This window comes from Schistocerca serialis, chromosome 10 (assembly GCF_023864345.2).
Source record: "Schistocerca serialis cubense isolate TAMUIC-IGC-003099 chromosome 10, iqSchSeri2.2, whole genome shotgun sequence".
Lineage (NCBI taxonomy): Eukaryota > Metazoa > Arthropoda > Insecta > Orthoptera > Acrididae > Schistocerca > Schistocerca serialis.
The window spans coordinates 235,752,648-235,774,419 of record NC_064647.1 but is presented as its reverse complement, the minus strand read 5'-3'; the positions used below and the strand labels follow the sequence as shown (position 1 = coordinate 235,774,419).

General features: G+C 44.9%; 1 protein-coding gene across 1 annotated transcript in view; it reads left to right on the top strand.

The window, feature by feature from the left end:
- The window catches only part of LOC126424716 (uncharacterized), a 79,550-nt gene that overhangs the window by 40,402 nt on the left and 17,376 nt on the right, over positions 1-21,772 (top strand). The window contains exons 3-4 of the mRNA XM_050087438.1: positions 6,065-6,304; positions 16,382-17,371. Of these exons, the coding sequence (XP_049943395.1) occupies positions 6,065-6,304; positions 16,382-17,371 (1,230 nt within the window). The remainder of the gene's footprint in view (positions 1-6,064; positions 6,305-16,381; positions 17,372-21,772) is intronic.

The window sequence follows — 21,772 nt, the reverse complement described above, 5'->3', positions numbered from 1 at the left end:
AGCAACCATCGATTCTCCAGTATTTCCATCCTATCGAAAAAACAGGTTCTGTCAAATTCTGAAAAATACTCGTTGACTGTGCCTGTCACTTCCTCATTTGATGAAAATTTCTTCTCAGCAAGCCAAAGTTTCGAGTTAGGAAACACAAGGAAGTCACTTGGGGTAAGTCTGGTGAATGTTGCGGATGAGGAACCAATTCAATCCCAATTCATGCACTTTGGCCTTTGTTATCACTGATGTGTGGGGTGGTGCATTGTCCTCGTGCCAACCTTAGTCTTCCTTCACCCGACGCAATGCGACCCAACGGTCCAACAATGAAGCGCTAAAGGGTCAAGTTAAGGTTCTGCCTTTTTCCAAGTAACACATGAGGATTATTCCTTGGAATCCCAAAAAACAGTGGCCATCACCTCACTAGCTGACAAAATGGTCATTGGCTTCTTCGGAGCATTCTCATCAGCCTTTGTTCCTTGTTCTGACTGCCGTTTTGACCCTGGTGTGTAGGTATCGGATTCAGGTTTCCGTCGCAATAGTCACAAATCTGGCACAAAAAGCCTTGCGGATTGCGATTAAACATCACCAGACACTGTGCTGAAATGATGTGCCGGATGCAGATTTGGTGACTGTGAGGAATCGCGGCAACCACCTCTCACACAGCTTCTTCATAGCCATTTCTCCGTGCAGTTGAGGTGCCTCCAGTCTCAGAAATCTCACGAATTTTCATTCGGAGGTCTTGCATTCCATATCCTGGATTTTATTAATGTTTTCCTTTGTGGTGACGTGTATTGGATGGCTGGAGCGCGCTTCGTCTTCAGTGCTTGTCTAGTCACCTTTATATCCACTAATACAAAAGTAAATGGTCTGGTGCGGAGTCCGCGAGAACTTCTTCCAGTTCTGGTTTGATTTGTGCAACTGTCTAACATTTCAAATGAGAATGGTTAATAACAGCACAAAACTTGGTTTTATACATTTTCAGTCATAGTCGACGCACTGATCGGTTCAGACAGTTGCCAACGGTACACTGTTGAAATTCTTCATATGATCCTTGGAATACTCAAGCTTACCAGCCATGAAGGCGCGACAGATACGTTCCATTTACCAGACTTATCAAACCACCTTCGTAGAGAGTTGTTCTTCACTCGTTCCATTTGTGAGTGGAACAGGAAAGACTAGGAGTGTTGTTGTTGTTGTGGTCTTCAGTCCTGAGACTGGTTTGATGCAGCTCTCCATGCTACTCTATCCTGTGCAAGCTTCTTCATCTCCCAGTACCTACTGCAACCTACATCCTTCTGAATCTGCTTAGTGTATCCATCTCTTGGTCTCCCTCTACGATTTTTACCCTCCACGCTGCCCTCCAATGCTAAATTTGTGATCCCCTAATGCCTCAGAACATGTCCTACCAACCGGTCCCTTCTTCTTGTCAAGTTGTGTCACAAACTCCTCCCCAATTCTATTCAATACCTCCTCATTAGTTATGTGATCTACCCATCTAATCTTCAGCATTCTTCTGTAGCACCACATTTCGAAAGCTTCTATTCTCTTCTTGTCCAAACTATTTATCGTCCATGTTTCACTTCCATACATGGCTACATTCCATACAAATACTTTCAGAAACGACTTCCTTACACTGAATTTCGCCTGTCTCATACATCTTGCTCACCAGCTGGTAGAGTTTTGTCATGACTGGCTCTCCCAAGGCTGTCAGTAGTTCTAATTGACTGTTGTCTACTGCCGGGGGCTTGTTTCGACTCAGGTCTTTCAGTGCTCTGTCAAACTCTTCACGCAGTATCATATCTCCCATTTCATCTTCATCTACATCCTCTTCCATTTCCATAATATTGTCCTCAAGAACATAGCCCCTGTATAGACTCTCTATATACTCCTTCCACCTTTCTGCTTTGCCTTCCTTGCTTAGAACTGGGTTTCCATCTGAGCTCTTGATATTCATGCAAGTGGTTCTCTTTTCTCCAAAGGTCTCTTTAATTTTCCTGTAGGCAGTATCTATCTTACCCCTAGTGAGATAAGCCTGTACATCCCTACATTTGTCCTCTAGCCATCCCTGCTTAGCCATTTTGCACTTCCTGTCGATCTCATTTTTGAGACGTTTGTATTCCTTTTTGCCTGCTTCATTTACTGCATTTTTATATTTTCTACTTTCATCAATTAAATTCAATATTTCTTCTGTGGTATAACACTATTATTCAATCAGTCATCAAATTTATAAAGAATCTTTGCATTTTAAATGTGTTGTAACATATCTGTGATATGCAAAGACTATACAGAAGGCGTGATACGTGTGATATTAGAGTGCTTTGCTAATTTATGTTTGTAACTTACGTAAAGAAATATATGTAACATATAATTTACTCAATAATGTTTTGTTATGGGTTAATGAAGTGAAAATGTTCGTGTATGTAATTTTATATACACTCCTGGAAATGGAAAAAAGAACACATTGACACCGGTGTGTCAGACCCACCATACTTGCTCCGGACACTGCGAGAGGGGTGTACAAGCAATGATCACACGCACGGCACAGCGGACACACCAGCAACCGCGGTGTTGGCCGTCGAATGGCGCTAGCTGCGCAGCATTTGTGCACCGCCGCTGTCAGTGTCAGCCAGTTTGCCGTGGCATACGGAGCTCCATCGCAGTCTTTAACACTGGTAGCATGCCGCGACAGCGTGGACGTGAACCGTATGTGCAGTTGACGGACTTTGAGCGAGGGCGTATAGTGGGCATGCGGGAGGCCGGGTGGACGTACCGCCGAATTGCTCAACACGTGGGGCGTGAGGTCTCCACAGTACATCGATGTTGTCGCCAGTGGTCGGCGGAAGGTGCACGTGCCCGTCGACCTGGGACCGGACCGCAGCGACGCACGGATGCACGCCAAGACCGTAGGATCCTACGCAGTGCCGTAGGGAACCGCACCGCCACTTCCCAGCAAATTAGGGACACTGTTGCTCCTGGGGTATCGGCGAGGACCATTCGCAACCGTCTCCATGAAGCTGGGCTACGGTCCAGCACACCGTTAGGCCGTCTTCCGCTCACGCCCCAACATCGTGCAGCCCGCCTCCAGTGGTGTCGCGACAGGCGTGAATGGAGGGACGAATGGAGACGTGTCGTCTTCAGCGATGAGAGTCGCTTCTGCCTTGGTGCCAATGACGGTCGTATGCGTGTTTGGCGCCGTGCAGGTGAGCGCCACAATCAGGACTGCATACGACCGAGGCACACAGGGCCAACACCCGGCATCATGGTGTGGGGAGCGATCTCCTACACCGGCCGTACACCACTGGTGATCGTCGAGGGGACACTGAATAGTGCACGGTACATCCAAACCGTCATCGAACCCATCGTTCTACCATTCCTAGACCGGCAAGGGAACTTGCTGTTCCAACAGGACAATGCACGTCCGCATGTATCCCGTGCCACCCAACGTGCTCTAGAAGGTGTAAGTCAACTACCCTGGCCAGCAAGATCTCCGGATCTGTCCCCCATTGAGCATGTTTGGGACTGGATGAAGCGTCGTCTCACGCGGTCTGCACGTCCAGCACGAACGCTGGTCCAACTGAGGCGCCAGGTGGAAATGGCATGACAAGCCGTTCCACAGGACTACATCCAGCATCTCTACGATCGTCTCCATGGGAGAATAGCAGCCTGCATTGCTGCGAAAGGTGGATATACATTGTACTAGTGCCGACATTGTGCATGCTCTGTTGCCTGTGTCTATGTGCCTGTGGTTCTGTCAGTGTGATCATGTGATGTATCTGACCCCAGGAATGTGTCAATAAAGTTTCCCCTCCCTGGGACAATGAATTCACGGTGTTCTTATTTCAATTTCCAGGAGTGTATTTGTGCAAGTTGTCATTTGCAGAAAACGGTACACACCAAGGGACAATGTGTAGGGTATGTGTAATGTAGAAGATGGAATGCTTTTGTAGTGTGTGGAAGTTACTGTGGGAAGCCTAAAAAACGGCTTGGGTTTTCGGCTCGCTACCTGCAGAGCGAGCGGGAACGAGATGACACAGTCTGGAGGCAACTCTAGGACGCAGCATCTGACGCCTCGCCTGGAAATTGTTGCACAGTAACCTCGCATGACGACTGCTGATTTATTACAGCTTTGGTACAAGCTGTTGGGCTATGTCAAGGACGTTTAGATGAACTAATTATCAATACTTCAAGAAACTTGTACGCCGTACCATGGGTAATGTTACCGCCATTGCTATCAGCCAACAGGTTACGAACTGTGTGATTAGAACTGTAGTAGCGTGAACCATAATTCAAAATTACCTTTCCTTCAATAATTATTTTGTTAAACCTAAAATTTGTTTCAACCTGCTTTTTTTTTACTTGTAATCATTCACCTATAGGTGCTGGATTATTCCGAGTAAACCTATTACAAAAATATTTGAAGTGATTTTACACTATCGACGAGCACTAATTTTCATCTTTGAATAAATGTGTGTACTGAAATTTTGATTAGGTACTGAGGCAGATGTTATCAGACAAATTTAACGATTTTAAAATTGTTACTCCCTTTGTGACAATAAGGAAAGGGAAAGTGAGCCATTAAGTTTTGAGTGAAGTACTTTCAGTTATAAATTAAATTCAGTAAAGTACAAAGAGTTGTAAAAAGAAAATTGCTTATGTGGCTGAGTAACAGTGAAGTCAGATTGCATAAAAACACTGAATGACAATATACTGTGACCGCACCCTACCTCTGGATTTTGAAGATCATTTCTTAAGAGAAAGGTGTAAATAAAGTGTGTTAATAAATTTAAATGTGTGTATTATGCTGTTTGAATATTTAACTATTTAATTTTTTTGTTGGTTATACAAAATGCAAACACAGAATTCCCCCCTGGCAATTTGTTTTGCACATAGTGATGATCAAAAATTCATGGCATTTCTAGATCCAAACTATATATGTATTGTGGTGTCACCGCCAGACACCACACTTGCTAGGTGGTAGCCTTTAAATGGGGCGCGGTCCGCTAGTATACGTCGGACCCGCGTGTCGCCACTGTCAGTGATTGCAGACCGAGCGCCGCCACACGGCAGGTCTAGTCTAGAGAGACTCCCTAGCATTCGCCCCAGTTGTACAGCTACTTTGCTAGCGATGGTTCACTGTCTACATACGAGACGACAGTTTAGCATAGCCTTCAGCTACGTCATTTGCTACGACCTAGCAAGGCGCCGTATTCAGTTACTATGTCTTCTGCACCGATAATATTGTGACTGATGTACCGTCAAGAGCGACGTTCATCATTAATGGATTAAAGTTAAGTATGAAACTAATTACGTCCGCTTTCTGAATTCTAATTCCTTGTCATGTTCTAGACCTCACGTCAGTATAGTTCTTCCCTCCTCACGCCAGTCTGCGTGAGCTAAAACGCGTGCATTTCGGCCTCCTCCAGTAACACGGTGTTGGCTCTTCGGCCAACACAACATGTATATGGGTGTGGTAGCTAAAAGGTTCCTGTATCTTTCTCAGAACCATATCCTGAAAAGTTATATTTATTTGTGAAACCAATGTGGGGAGCAGCAGGAAAATAGGCCAAATTTACTTTTGCTTTTCTGAAACTTAATCATTTCTTTGCCTAGACAGGCTGGCGACCATTAATCCATTAGACAAACCAGTTAATGAACTTGGTGCAGTAAGATCGTAGATTCAGTATTATTCCATTTCACTGCATTTCTTTCTAACAGCTAGAAGTTTTAGGAAAAGGAACTAATAGCCTGCTTACCATATACGTTAGTCATACATCACGGTCAGTTCCTGTAAAAGTGCTAACAGGTGTATACCATAAGCACAATTCCCGTATAGTTGTGTTATACGTGGCTTTTCCCGTATCAGGACTATTTGTTCTGTGGATGTGTAATATTATAGTGGTACAAGGTAGCCGCCACCATGCACCCTATGGTGGCTTCTGGAGTATCTATGTAGCTGCATATGTAGACTAGTGTGGAGCGCTTGCATCAAACCAGTCTTCGGAATGACGACCGCCTGCCGAGTGCTATCAGCCAGCTGTGACGTCACTGGTGCCTGTGGTCCTCCCGTGCACAGGTGTTCCCCGAGTCTGCACTGGGTGAGGAGAGCCGCGAGGACGCACTGGCACGGCTGTTCCCCAGGGTGACCAAGTGCTCCTTCCGCCAGTACGGGCCTTCCGGGGACGTGCAGACCCTGGACGGGCTGTGCGTGCTGCCCATCAATGTATTCAACGAGAAGGTCTACGTGGTGCTCTGGTTCTGGTACTGGGTGCTGGCCTGTATTGCAGCCGTCAACCTGTTCTACCGGGCCATCCTCGTAAGTAACAACATGTGTATCACATCTCCTTCCTCGCTTCATGACCTAGGCAATATGCCTATACTGACTTCACATTCACAGTTATTCTCGTCTTTTTCTAGGTCTCCCAGGATCTCTTCTTCCTTATGGCTCATAAAGTCTTATCTTTTTTGACAATCTATCCTCATTCATTCTATTATCTCTTCATTTTCTTCTGTAATCGTCCACTCTTCGCTCAATATTATAAAAATTAAGTTACATATTCTATCTAACCTTCAGCATGCTTGAACCTACATTGAAAATATAATTTCTCCTGTTTGCATCGCACTCAAGTCCTGTGTATGCACCCAAGTCTCTCTCCCATGCATTCAAACCAGTGTTACGTTCACTTTGTATATTTTCATTCTGGTGTCAATCCTTGCTATTAAACGTTCTATTTGTAGGACCACTAGTTTTTCCCTGCAACATCACTTGCATATATATTGAACACACCTCCTCCACCTCTCCCTCCTTCTGTCTGTTCACTTCATCCTCCCATCTCTATATCTCTATCTCCTTCACCTCTCTCGCTCTGTCTCTTCAGCTCCTCATCCCTTCTTCATCTTTTCCACCCCACTTTCTAACCATATCTTCACCCATCTCCCTCTGGCCACATCCTTTTTCTCTTTCCATCTCCATCTCCTCCTCTTCTTTTTACACTTGTCCAACACCCCTCTATGCTTCCCACCTGCCCCATGCATTTCTCCTCCTCCCCTCTCTCTTTCCATTTCCTCCTCCCCTTGCTGTCTCCGTCCCCTCCTCTACCAATCTCAACTTGTCCCCAGCCATACTCATTCACACGTGTAGCCCCTGCAGAAAAGTTAAAAAAAAAGGGGCTGACATTACTCCACAACTCATCTGTCATGCAGGGCAGCCTACGTGTCGTTGACCAGATAACTGTTCGTCATTACAGACATGCAGGCTGCCCTGCAACGCAGGTTGAGTTGGCTGGCCAATACTGTTCCCTCATAACATGCCTGTTGTGCAGGGCAGCGTGTATGCCAGGGACTGGAAAAACGCGTTTCTACCAGCATCTGCTCGTACATGATCTGTGATGTTATAAAACCCACAAATGCTGTTTCTGGCTTCTTGGGGCAGCTGTTTCTCTGCTAAATTTGCTTGAAATCGATTCAGAGATTTGAGAGGAGATCCCAGACATACATGCATACATTCAGTAAGAGACAGTTGATGACAAACAGAGTTATTGCATGTAAAACATGGTATGTATTATGCTTTATTGAGTTTAGTTGACAGATCCATGGTAAACTGAGAAATGGGAGCTCAGTCTTTAATTTCAGATTCTCACTAATAGGAACTTTGTCACCATGTGTGGTTGTTAACAGTGGTAGGTGCCAGAAACAATGCTCCCCGTTGTAGTAACGTGTGTAGTGTTCTTGCCAGGAAAATGATTCTCTGGGGTGATTTGTAGAAATCCAAGGATAATGTGGCTAACCATGCCACAAATAAAGATCCTTAATAAGTTCCTGCACACAAGTTCGCTTCAAAGGTGGTTGCTAATCAGATAAATGTGAATAATTATTTAAGCAAGCAAACAGCATTGCGTCCCTGACCATGTTTTTAGTGAATTTACTGAAATTGTGATGGCATCATTAACATAGTTTATGTGCTACAGTAAGACTAAAAGAAAATTACTTTTATATTGTGCAGAATCACTGATGAATTTCTGAGGTTTTTGCACTTTATTGTTCGCAAAAATTGGTAACAGAAACCCTACATATCATAAACTGATACAATTCGGACCTTTTAAATTTGTATTTTTGAGAGGTTTCAGAGTAACGTTTCACCAACTCGCTCAAAAAATAAATAGCAGTAAATCAATACTAAGTTTGCAAGTATACACTGTTAAGTATCCATTGACGTAGTTTTAAGAATACAATTGCGGCTACTATTTACGATTTTAAAAATATGTCATTACTCTAGAAATATTCGAAAACAGTGACTTATCTGAATAAATAAATCACAATTTCTCAAAACAATTAACTTATCCCTTACCATTTTTTATAATTGAAGTGTTCATATCTTTATTTTTATTGAAATTTATGTCTGCTCGTAGATAGCAGAAATGAGAGATTTAGTGTCCTGTTGTTATTATCATTGAACGGACTGGATATTTTCCGTGAAATTCCATTAACCTAGTTTTATGTAGCGAAATTTCTAAGTCAGATTCTTTGGCAATTAGTTCAGATCCCTACACAGATATTTCAGTATCATATTCTGATTTTTCTATAAGGCCACTTGTCAACAGTAAAACGTTTACTGCTGTACCAAGATACAATTTTATCATTCCTTAGTGATATGACCAACGTGTATGTTAAATAGTGTGTTTGAAATGCTACGCCCTTGACCTTGATCGAAATTTTCAAAATGATAAAGAGCAGCATTATTCTCTGTTTATGTTCTAGCTTCATTAGAGCAGATCCAGATTTCGCTACGAACTAGCCATTACCAATTCAGTATTACGGAGTTGTTATACATGCCCTAGTACGTCAACACCTGTTGTTCATGCTCTTCTCCTAGAATTCACAAACATTTACATGTTGTTATTGTTTTCAGCATCATGAAGGGGTTGTATCAACTGAATTAGATGTGTTTCAAAACACAGACAATGAGAAAATTTTCTGTGAATACGCTCTATGTCTTGAACTAGCACTCAGGAGCAACCAGTGGACATTAATAACCGGTGTCTCAAAGCTGCTGGTGCCATCGTAGAATGCTCTGATCTCTACGAGGTGCAGTGCCGTACGCCGACGAATGTCGCACTGATCAATGGGAGCCGTATAGCATCTGTTGAAACGGAGAACGGAAAACGACTTTTATTGGTGTGTTGTCGGCATATCAACTGGACGCACGTTGCGTGATGAACGAGCGAGCGATCAACACCTTCAACTGGCGCCATGATAAACTTTTAGTGAAGTCTAGTTAGAAAAATTTGCTTTACGTAGTAGGTATAGTCTAGTGGAGTAGCATGAACCTTTGTGAGAAATACGCTGTGTGTCATCTAGTTGAGATCGGGTGCTCTGCTGGGAGTTCGCCGTCTTTATCAGACGTTTCCTAAGACTCAGACTTACCCTGTACATTCAGAATGGATAGTGAATGGCCACTAAATCATTTCAAAATGGATATACAAAGAAACTGGTAAACTTGCCTAATACTGTGTACGGCTTCCGCGAGCACTCATGGGTGCTGCGACACGACGTGGCGTGGACTCGACTAATGTCTGAAGTAGCGCTGGAAGGAATTGACACAATGAATTCTGCAGAGCTGTCCATAAATCCATAAGAGTATGAGGAGGGTGGAGATCTCTTCTGAACAGCACGTTGCAAAGTATCCCATATATGCTCAATAATGTTCATGTGTGAGGAGTTTGGTGGCCAGCGGAAGTGTTTAAACTCAGGAGAGAGCCACTCTGGAGCAATTCTGTACGTGTGGGGTGACGCATTGTCTTGCAGGAATTGCCCAAATTCCTCGGGATGCACAATGGACATGATGCAGGTGATCAGGCATGATGCTCACGTACGTCTCACCTGTCAGAGTCGTATCTATACTTATCAAGGGTCCCATATCACTCCAACTGCACGTGCCCCACACCATTACAGAGCCTCCACCAGCTTGAACAGTCCCCTGCTGACATGCACCGTCCATGGTTTCTTGATGTTGTCTCCATACCAGGACACGTCCAGCCGCTCGATACAACTTGAAATGAGACTCGTCCGACCAGGCAACATGTTTCCAATCATCAAGAGTCCAACTACAGCAATTTGCGGAACGGTTGTAGTTCTGTCACGTTGAACAAATCTCTTCGGTCGTCGTTGGTCCCGTTCTTGCAGTATCTTTTTCCGGCCGCAGCGATGTCGAAGATTTGATGTTTTACCGGATTCCTGATGCTACCTCGGAGATGCTGTGTCCATCGCTTGTGTGCCGACTATAACTCCACGTCGAAACTCACTTAAATCTTGATAACCTGCATTGTAGCAGCAGTAACCGATCTAGCAACTGCGCCAGACACCTGTTGTCTTATACAGGGTGTTACAAAAAGGTATGGCCAAACTTTCAGGAAACATTCCTCACACACAAATAAAGAAAAGATGTTATGTGGACATGTGTCCGGAAACGCTTAATTTCCATGTTAGAGCTCATTTTAGTTTCGTCAATATGTACTGTACTTCCTCGATTCACCGCCAGTTGTCCCTATTGAAGGAAGGTAATGTTGACTTCGGTGCTTGTGTTGACATGCGACTCTTTGCTCTATAGTACTAGCATCAAGCACATCAGTACGTAGCATCAACAGGTTAGTGTTTATCACGAACGTGGTTTTGCAGTCAGTGCAATGTTTACAAATGCGCAGTTGGCAGATGCCCATTTGATGCATGGATTAGCACGGGGCAATAGCCGTGGCGCGGTACGTTTGTATCGAGACAGATTTCCAGAACGAAGGTGTCCCGACAGGAAGACGTTCGAAGCAATTGATCGGTGTCTTAGAGAGCACGGAACATTCCAGCCTATGACACGCGACTGGTGAAGACCTAGAACGACGAGGACACCTGCAATGGACGAGGCAATTCTTCGTGCAGTTGACGATAACCCTAATGTCAACGTCAGAGAAGTTCCTGCTGTACAAGGTAAGGTTGACCACGTCACTGTATGGAGAGTGCTACGGGAGAACCAGTTGTTTCCGTACAATGTACAGCGTGTGCAGGCACTATCAGCAGCTGATTGGCCTCCACGGGTACACTTCTGCGAATGGTTCATCCAACAATGTGTCAATCCTCATTTCAGTGCAAATGTTCTGTTTCCGGATGAGGCTTCATTCCAAAGTGATCAAATTGTAAATTTTCAGAATAAACATGTGTGGACTGACGAGAATCCGCACGCAATTGTGCAATCACGTCATCAACACAGATTTTCTGTGAACGTTTGGGCAGGCATTGTTGGTGATGTCTCGATTGGGCCCCATGTTCTTCCACCTACGCTGAATGGAGCACGTTATCATGATTTCATACGGGATACTCTACCTGTGCTGCTAGAACATGTGCCTTTACAAGTACGGCACAACATGTGGTTCATGCACGATGCAGCTCCTGCACATTTCAGTCGAAGTGTTCGTACGCTTCTCAACAATAGATTCGGTGACCGATGGATTGGTTGAGGCGGACCAATTCCATGGCCTCCACGCTCTCCTGACCTCAACTGTCTTGACTTTCATTTATGGGGGCATTTGAAAGCTCTTGTCTAGGCAACCCCGGTACCAAATGTAGAGACTCTTCGTGCTCGTATTGTGAACGGCTCTGATATAATACACCATTCTCCAGGGCTGCATCAGCGCATCAGGGATTCCATGCGACGGAGGGTGGATGCACGTATCCTCGCTAACGGAGGACATTTTGAACATTTCCTGTAACAAAGTGTTTGAAGTCACGCTGGTACGTTCTGATGCTGTGTGTTTCCATTCCATGATTAATGTGATTTGAAGAGAAGCAATAAAATGAGCTCTAACATGGAAAGTAAGCGTTTCCGGACACATGTCCACATAACATCTTTTCTTTCTTTGAGTGTGAGGAATGTTTCCTGAAAGTTTGGCCGTACCTTTTTGTAACACCCTGTATAGGCGATGCCGGCCGCAGCGCCTATTCTGCCTGTTTGGATATTTCTGTATTTGAATACACATGCCTATACCGGTTCCTTTGGCGCTTCAGTGTAATACAAGAATTAGAGAAATCGTCAATGGTGAGAGGTGTGGAACGTGTCACAATAAACATCAGGCGGATATTAAGTGGCGTAACATCTTCAGATTCCTACAAGGCCGTGTTCCACGACGACTCATTTTGATTAATCGTTGATTTCCAATATCATTCGACTCGGCTTTAATCGTGCATCTTCTCTCCTCTACAGCTACATAGAACCAGTATTTATACTTCAACTCAGGGATGCGCGCGGCAAACAGTCACGTATCAACCTGTATTTTATTGCAGATATAACTAGATTTCAGATACAGAACAGCCAGCATCGGTGCGTTTTGTAGCGAGTCACGTAGAGCAAGCAAGATGTGTATGACTTGCTACAAAATCACTGATGATGGGCTGTTTTTTTTTTTTTGGTCATCAGTCTACTGACTGGTTTGATGCGGCCCGCCACGAATTCATTTCCTGTGCTAACCTCTTCATCTCAGAGTAGCACTTGCAACCTACGTCCTCAATTATTTGCTTGAGGTATTCCAATCTCTATCTTCCTCTACAGTTTTTGCCCTCTACAGTTCCCTCTAGTACCATGGAAGTCATTCCCTCATGTCTTAGCAGATGTCCTATCATCCTGTCCCTTCTCCTTATCAGTGTTTTCCACATATCCCTTTCCTCTCCGATTCTGCGTAGAACCTCCTAATTCCTTACCTTATCAGTCCACCTAATTTTCAACATTCGTCTATAGCACCACATCTCAAATGCTTCGATTCTCTTCTGTTCCGGTTTTCTCACAGTCCATGTTTCACTACCATACAATGCTGTACTCCAGACGTACATCCTCAGAAATTTCTTCCTCAAGTTAACGCCGGTATTTGATATTAGTAGACTTCTCTTGGCCAGAAATGCCTTTTTTGCCATAGCGAGTCTGCTTTTGATGTCCTCCTTGCTCCGTCCGTCATTGGTTATTTTACTGCCTAGGTAGCAGAATTCCTTAAATTCATTGACTTCGTGACCATCAATCCTGATGTTAAGTTTCTGGCTGTTCTCATTTCTACTACTTCTCATTACCTTCGTCTTTCTCCGATTTACTCTCAAACCATACTGTGTACTCATTAGACTGTTCATTCCGTTCAGCAGATCATTTAATTCTTCTTCACTTTCACTCAGGATAGCAATGTCATCAGCGAATCGTATCGTTGATATCCTTTCACCTTTTATTTTAATTCCACTCCTGAACCTTTCTTTTATTTCCATCATTGCTTCCTCGATGTACAGATTGAAGAGTAGGGGTGAAAGGCTACAGCCTTGTCTTACACCCTTCTTAATACGAGCACTTCGTTCTTGATCGTCCACTCTTACTATTCCCTCTTGGTTGTTGTACATATTGTATATGACCCGTCTCTCCCTATAGCTTACCCCTACTTTTTTCAGAATCTCGAACAGCTTGCACCATTTTATATTGTCGAACGCTTTTTCCAGGTCGACAAATCCTATGAAAGTGTCTTGATTTTTCTTTAGCCTTGCTTCCATTATTAGCCGTAACGTCAGAATTGCCTCTCTCGTCCCTTTACATTTCCTAAAGCCAAACTGATCGTCACCTTGCGCATTCTCAATTTTCTTTTCCATTCTGATGGGCTGTACTGTAGCTGAAATCTAGTTAGATTTGAAATAAAATACAAATTGATACGTGACTGTTTGCTGTGCTCATCCCTGATTATAATCATTTCAGTCGCAGAGGACAACGAATCCTAAAGCGGTCTAACCGGATTTGCGGTTCTCCTGCATTTGAGTGTGAGTTTGGATCAGAAGTTGATACGAATCACATCTTGTTTGCGTGTCCCAAATTTGACTATCAAATCTCAGAATTTTTGAAGTGAGTAATAAATATCGAGCTGATAAGGCAACCGAACATCGTTCAAAAACTGAAAACACGGAGAATAAGCTTGGCAGGCGCCAATGCTAGGAGGCCAGACACCTCTCGGGCAAAAGCCGTTCGTATGGGAAAACTTGAGGCTACCCGTGCAATCGGAAGACCCAGAAAGCGATGGTAGTACGTGACAACTGGATCCAAAGTGCACAGTATTGCCATCTATGGAGGAGCATTGTAAGGTCGGCACATCATCTACAGGATCCTCGATCGCCGATTTGATGATGATGATGATGATGATGATGACGATGATGATGATAATTAATGAATATCGGATACAACTTCCCTCAGTAAGCTTATCCACTTTGTATACTGAGGACATTCGCACTTATAGAGTGTTTGTTAATTTGTTTAAGGGTATACGAAAAATTCTGCAGTGTTTACTAACAGCCAGATCTTCACTGGACTTGCATTCGGGAAGACGACGGTTCAATCCCGCATCCGGCCATCCTGATTTAGGTTTTCCGTGATTTCCCTAAATCGCTCCAGGCAAATGCCGGGATGGTTCCTTTAAAAGGGCACGGCCGAATTCCTTCCCCATCCTTCCGTAATCCAATGAGACCAGTGACCTCGCAGTTTGGTCTCTTCCCCCAAACAACACAACCCAACCCAGAGCTTCAGTTTAAGAAATAGTGTTAAGTGATAACACGAAAATATCTAATTTACTTATATCGCTTTTTGTTAGAAATTTACAGTGCAAAATGATGCGACAACTTGAGCTTTTAATTCTACAGGGTGAAAAGTATTTAAGCCGACAAACTCTGGGAGGTTGTAGGGGACATCAGAACAAATATTTTTCTCTAATGTCATCTTTTCCTGTGAGGATTATTTAAACCAGTGGAGGCCGTATTACGCTCTTCAGTTGTTAGAGACCGTATTACGGTCTTCACTTGTTAGAGGGCGTATTACGCTCTTCAGTTGGAGGCAACTGCTGTCCACCAGTGTAGTAGTGCATTGTGTCTGTTTATTAATGGAGCGATACACCTGGAGTGAGTACACTGATATGGTTGGTGCGTACTACGTAGCGCACCACAACGGACGAGCTGCACAGCGGGTTTATGAACAACAATATCCTAATCGCCGTATCCCGCATCATACGACCTTTGCTGCTGTGTACCAACGTCTGCGTGAGACCGGGTCACTTAGCAGGTTACCTGGACAGGGACGCCGTCGCACGGTAAGAACGCTGCAATTTGAGGAAGCTATCTTGCAGCATGTGGAGCGGCATCCTTCAATCAGCACTCGTGCAGCTGCACGTAACATGGGGACGAATTAGACGAATGTAAGAACAGTCCTTCGAGATCAATTGTTACGTCCATTTCACTTACAGCGTGTCCACAACTTGGAACCAGTTGATTATCCACCCAGAGCACAGTTTTCGCAGCGGTACCTGGAACAGTCTGAAATGCATCCTACATTTCCATCCTCTGTGTTGTTTACCGATGAAGCAACGTTCGGGCCTGATGTAGTCTTCAACATGCACAATTCGCATGTTTGGAGTGAGGATAACCCACGTGCCACAGTTTCTAGCGCTCATCAAGTGCGGTTCTTCGTTAATGTGTGGGTCGGTGTTGTTGGGGACTGTTTAATTGGGCCGTATCTGCTACGTAGGCCATTAAATGGCAGGCACTGTTGCAATTTTCTCGCCAGTGCATTGCCAGAATTGCTGGAAGACGTCTCGCTCCCTACAAGACAACGCATGCGGTTCTAACATGACGACGCGCCCGGACATTTCAGTCGTCGTGTGCGTCGATTCCTGGATCGACGGTTCCCAGAAACGTGGATTGGCAGAGGTGGTCGTGTACCATGGCCTGCTCGATCCCCAGATATGTCCACTCTGGACTTTTTTGTGTGGGGAGATATACGCAACCTTGTTTACGCAACTCCTGTTGCATCAGGAGAGGGTCTGGTTGCCCAGATAGTAGCAGCAGCAGGAACAATTCATAATACTCCAGGGGTTTTTGCCTGTGTCGGACAGAACATGATCCGACAGTGTAACCTTTGTTTACGTGTCAATGGAGGCATTTTTGAAAATCTACTGTAATTGAAATTGGGTTGTGTTAATGTGTTGTCTCTTGGTCATAAAGAAACGGAAAATTGTTTGTTGGTTTAATTAATTTGCCGGCAGAGAAATCTTCCTCTAGCGGTTGAAATACTCCTCATAGGAAAAAATGACATGCCAAAAATATTTGTTTTGATGTCCCCTACAACCTCCCAGAGGTTGTCAGTTTAAATACTTTTCACCCTGTATAAATACGACTTTATGTGTTTTCTTTGTACAATTAAGTGTGCAGTGTGAACTTGTTTTTTACGTGGTTGAATAGAGTACATACTCTAGAGGCAAAATCGAAACAAAAAAACCCTGGATTCTTTAATACCATCAGGTATGGATGTTCTAGAGTAAGGAAGAACATAATTTTATTGTCTGTTGAGCAGGTAGTGTCCCCATCAGTTCGTGAGTGGCGCCTCAGAGCTGGCTTCTTGTGCAACACAGACGACGCCAAGTACTTCGCCAGACGGTCGTCGTTCAGCCAGTTCATGCTGGCCGTGACGCTGGGCAGGCAGCTGGGAGGCCGCGAGGAGTTCAGAGACCTGCTGGCGGAGGTGGTCCGGGACATGAAGCAGCAAGTGGAGGAGGCGGTGCAGGCCAAGATGGGGGGCGCGCGATACAGCGTGGGGCTCCCCGTCCGAGGATCCTACCGGCTCAACTGCAACGGCACCAAGAAAGCCCACCACGCTGACCAGGCTTCCACTGGTGGTTCTGAGCCCCCTGCTACTTGTGATAAGCAACTGTACAGTAAAGAGCCTTCTCCTGTTGGGACTTCAGAGCCTCAGGGCTTCAGAGACAGGCTGTTATCCAGTCACACTCGCGAATTCCCTATTCAGTCAGCCTACAAAGTCAGTTGTGACAGTGGCAAGCCAGCTGACCATGTGGGACAGTCCTCCAATGGCGGTTCTGAGCCCCCCACTACTGCTAAGAAGAAGCTGTCCAGTAAAGAACCTGCTCCTGGTGGGACTTTAGAGCCACCTAACGACAGGCGTATCTGCACTTACGCCGTGGAATACCCTGGTCGATCGGCCTACCTGGTCAGCTGTGACAGTACCAAAGCAGCTGACCACACAGGTCAATCAGTCGGTGGAAGTTCCGACCCCCCAGCTGACGGCTCGCAGCAGCAACAAGGTGCCGACCCTGGTCCTGTTGGCAAGTGCTCGAGCATGGCTTCTGACCATTCCAGTAACAAGTTGTCTACCAGTCGCAGTCTGGCACAATGTTCTGCAAGAGGAGCTAGGTCGACCAGTACCGAATGGCCTTTACCAGGGGGTCGCATGTTCCCAGATGATCCAAAACGGCGCCAGACTTGGGAGGTGCCTCGTGACAATGACGATGATGGCGCCCTCTGCCCCAGTTCGGATCTCTCACGTATGGTAAGTCTACGTTCAGACACCTATTTTTCATTTTTGTATGGGACAGTGGAGTACCTTGATACGTCATATTATCAGACTAACATTTCCCATTTATCTTCATGGAAACTGTAGCAGATAAAGAAAGCTCAATGACACAATTACATAGAACAGTATATCAGGTAAATACTGTAATTTTTCCACATTATTTATGCACTTTTGCCCACGATGAACAAGAGGCTGCGTATCGCGCTCTTAGCAACTTGAACCTGCTGAGGCTAGCCACCATCTTACAGGTTTGCTTCTGAGTGGAAATGTTGGCCACATGGTCTCTCTTTCTTAGGCTCAGTGGTATGGAAATCTGACATTGCTAAATCAGGACTCCATGGCTGATGTCGTAGGACAGTCCAGCCAGGTTTAACAATGCATTCCACGGTAGCAAAACTATTGTGGGGCCTGGCAAGCGGAAATTTCTCTTCTTTTCTAGGTCGACTGTAAAAATTCGGGTTTTATGCCTAGTCAGTATCGTCTTGAAGCGTTCTGAACTGACAGCTGCTTTACCTCACGCTACCTATCTCAGAAGGCTGGACACATCTACACTCCTGAAAATGGAAAAAAGAACACATTGACACCGGTGTGTCAGACCCACCATACTTGCTCCGGACACTGCGAGAGGGCTGTACAAGCAATGATCACACGCACGGCACAGCGGACACACCAGGAACCGCGGTGTTGGCCGTCGAATGGCGCTAGCTGCGCAGCATTTGTGCACCGCCGCTGTCAGTGTCAGCCAGTTTGCCGTGGCATACGGAGCTCCATCGCAGTCTTTAACACTGGTAGCATGCCGCGACAGCGTGGACGTGAAGCGTATGTGCAGTTGACGGACTTTGAGCGAGGGCGTATAGTGGGCATGCGGGAGGCCGGGTGGACGTACCGCCGAATTGCTCAACACGTGCGGCGTGAGGTCTCCACAGTACATCGATGTTGTCGCCAGTGGTCGGCGGAAGGTGCACGTGCCCGTCGACCTGGGACCGGACCGCAGCGACGCACGGATGCACGCCAAGACCGTAGGATCCTACACAGTGCCGTAGGGGACCGCACCGCCACTTCCCAGCAAATTAGGGACACTGTTGCTCCTGGGGTATCGGCGAGGACCATTCGCAACCGTCTCCATGAAGCTGGGCTACGGTCCCGCACACCGTTAGGCCGTCTTCCGCTCACGCCCCAACATCGTGCAGCCCGCCTCCAGTGGTGTCGCGACAGGCGTGAATGGAGGGACGAATGGAGACGTGTCGTCTTCAGCGATGAGAGTCGCTTCTGCCTTGGTGCCAATGATGGTCGTATGCGTGTTTGGCGCCGTGCAGGTGAGCGCCACAATCAGGACTGCATACGACCGAGGCACACAGGGCCAACACCCGGCATCATGGTGTGGGGAGCGATCTCCTACACTGGCCGTACACCACTGGTGATCGTCGAGGGGACACTGAATAGTGCACGGTACATCCAAACCGTCATCGAACCCATCGTTCTACCATTCCTAGACCGGCAAGGGAACTTGCTGTTCCAACAGGACAATGCACGTCCGCATGTATCCCGTGCCACCCAACGTGCTCTAGAAGGTGTAAGTCAACTACCCTGGCCAGCAAGATCTCCGGATCTGTCCCCCATTGAGCATGTTTGGGACTGGATGAAGCGTCGTCTCACGCGGTCTGCACGTCCAGCACGAACGCTGGTCCAACTGAGGCGCCAGGTGGAAATGGCATGGCAAGCCGTTCCACAGGACTACATCCAGCATCTCTACGATCGTCTCCATGGGAGAATAGCAGCCTGCATTGCTGCGAAAGGTGGATATACACTGTACTAGTGCCGACATTGTGCATGCTCTGTTGCCTGTGTCTATGTGCTTGTGGTTCTGTCAGTGTGATCATGTGATGTATCTGAGCCCAGGAATGTGTCAATAAAGTTTCCCCTTCCTGGGACAATGAATTCACGGTGTTCTTATTTCAATTTCCAGGAGTGTATACACCTGCTTATGGCTGTGTCTTGAACTTCCTCTTTGTTGAAATATTTGCATGCTGTCATTTCACAGACTGTCTTTTGGATTCCACGTGACCCATCTCACATACAAATAGCGAGTAACCGAGGTCGCGTAACATATTGTCTAAGGCAATACAGTCGACATTCCGTTCTGCATGCAATTCCTTGATCTAAATCTGCCGATCATCGCGGATGAGTTGATTGAGACGCTATTCATGAAGAGAGATTGTAGCTGAGCAAGATCGACTTGCGTATCAAGTCCCTCGATCGTAATCCACCGATCATCAGAGATGACTTGATCGAGATGCTGTTCATGACGAGGGATGAGAACTGATCTGTCTCAGGCATTCAATGTCAACATAAAAAATGGGAAATATTAATTTTTAGAATGACCCTCATAGATCCAATCACGTGGCTCCAACCAGTGTTTTCGAGAGTCCTCTCATGACTGACGAGTGAATGCTAGAACTGAAAATTACTGTCCAGATGATCACATATTGTTCACGCAAGTTGACCTAATTTAACAAAAGTGTTTCAGTATGTGGACTATACTGGGAAGCGTTACTTGTTGGAATGACCCTCATACATCCATAGTCTTGGTTACAACCAATATTTTCGAGAGATTTCCTTTGTCTATCAGGCAAATGCTAGAACTGAAACTTATCTTCCAAAATTTCACGATCGTGCATTTGTGAGTAATGATCACATCTTGTCCAAATAAACTGAGTTCACAAATGTACTGCTTCTACGGTCGCAGGTTCGAATCCTGCCTCGGGCATGGATGTGTGTGACGTCCTTAGGTTAGTTAGGTTTAGGTAGTTCTATGTCTAGGGGACTGATGACCTCAGATGTTAAGCCCCATAGTGCTTAGAGCCATTTGAACCATTTTTTCACAAATGTATTTAATTGTATTGCCTTTGCTGTCCTTTCACTTTATCATAGCATAGTGGAATTTGCGAAAAAGTGCACACAAGAAACATAAAGCTGTCTGCAGCGTCATTTAGCAGGGAAGAGGTCTGAATCTGACTGAAGTGCTGTAAAATGATGATAGTGCCACGCGCTTCTGTCCATTGCTTTTGTTTTAATTATCCGTGATGGAGGCATCATATTACAGACAAAAAGAGGGAAAAAAGCACAAATTATGTGAGTAGCATAGGTGCTCTTATAGGGATCAACAGAAGTGACAAATAAATATGTATACAAAACAGAATACATTAGTTATGCCAAATGTTAAGCTACTTTAACATTAGTTACATTATGAGTTTCTGAGATGATGTTCTCTGGGCTTCCGTAGGTTGGGCAGGAATACTTGCGTTGGTTGTCTAGACCTCACGACAATTGCACACGTTGGAATATTATGGGTATCCCCATATTAGAAGATTTGCTTTGGATATTGTTTTCTCGTCTGCAGTCTGCTGACGGACTGCCAGATTCCCTATTCTCGAGATGTCCTGGGACTACTTTTTGTGATGTTTCCATACAGAGGTGGTCTTATGATGTTGACAACATCTCGGTTTCAGGCTGAGTTTGATATTTGTAGTTCTTGGTTGCCGGGAGGGAGATATTTCTTGATTTCAGTCGTTGCTTAGGTGAGTGAATGCTATACGGTGATCGTTATTCGTACATTCTCTCTTTGTTGGCAGTTGCATCCTTTAGAAGTCTCAGTAAATTGATTACAGCCAAATGATAGATCTTTCCTGTGCCAGTAGGTTTCGGACAGCCAATAACGAGTTTCGTACAGTATCTAAACCCGTTACCCTCTTTTCGTCCAAATATTAGTATTGAAAATTATGATGTTTCTAGAAAATCTCACTTCCTTGACAGTGAACTGGCATGACTCACTGTTACCCAACTGCTTAAAGATCTGAAGCAAAGATCTCGACGGTTGTAACTTGAATTTCAATTTGAATGTGAATGTTGTAAGTAATTATATTAACTTATCCTCTTTGATGATATCTATTATATCATACAGTGCCTTGCACTATGTATTATTCATGCTTTGCGTAAAAGGGTGTTGGACTCATTTTATAATATATATTATTTTCAATATAAATTCACACTAGTTTTCTTTCACAATACCAAATGATATAATTCAAGCAAATGTTCACAGAAAGAACACTTGCAATTCTCAGTACTTACCCAAAAATTCCTCTGAAGATAGGCTGACGGTTTCCAGATAACAGTGTCAACATCAATGACTTCTAGTGTATTCATATCAGACAACAAATTTATTTTTTAAATAAATTCAGTATTCATGTTTAAATTATGTCCTTTATTTAAGTGCACATAACCATTTTGTTTATGACATTCAGCCTACAATAAATGTGAAATTGCAAACTGAGCTTTACTGGGTTGCATCGCGATTTTGTGGAACTTACTGAGTTGTTC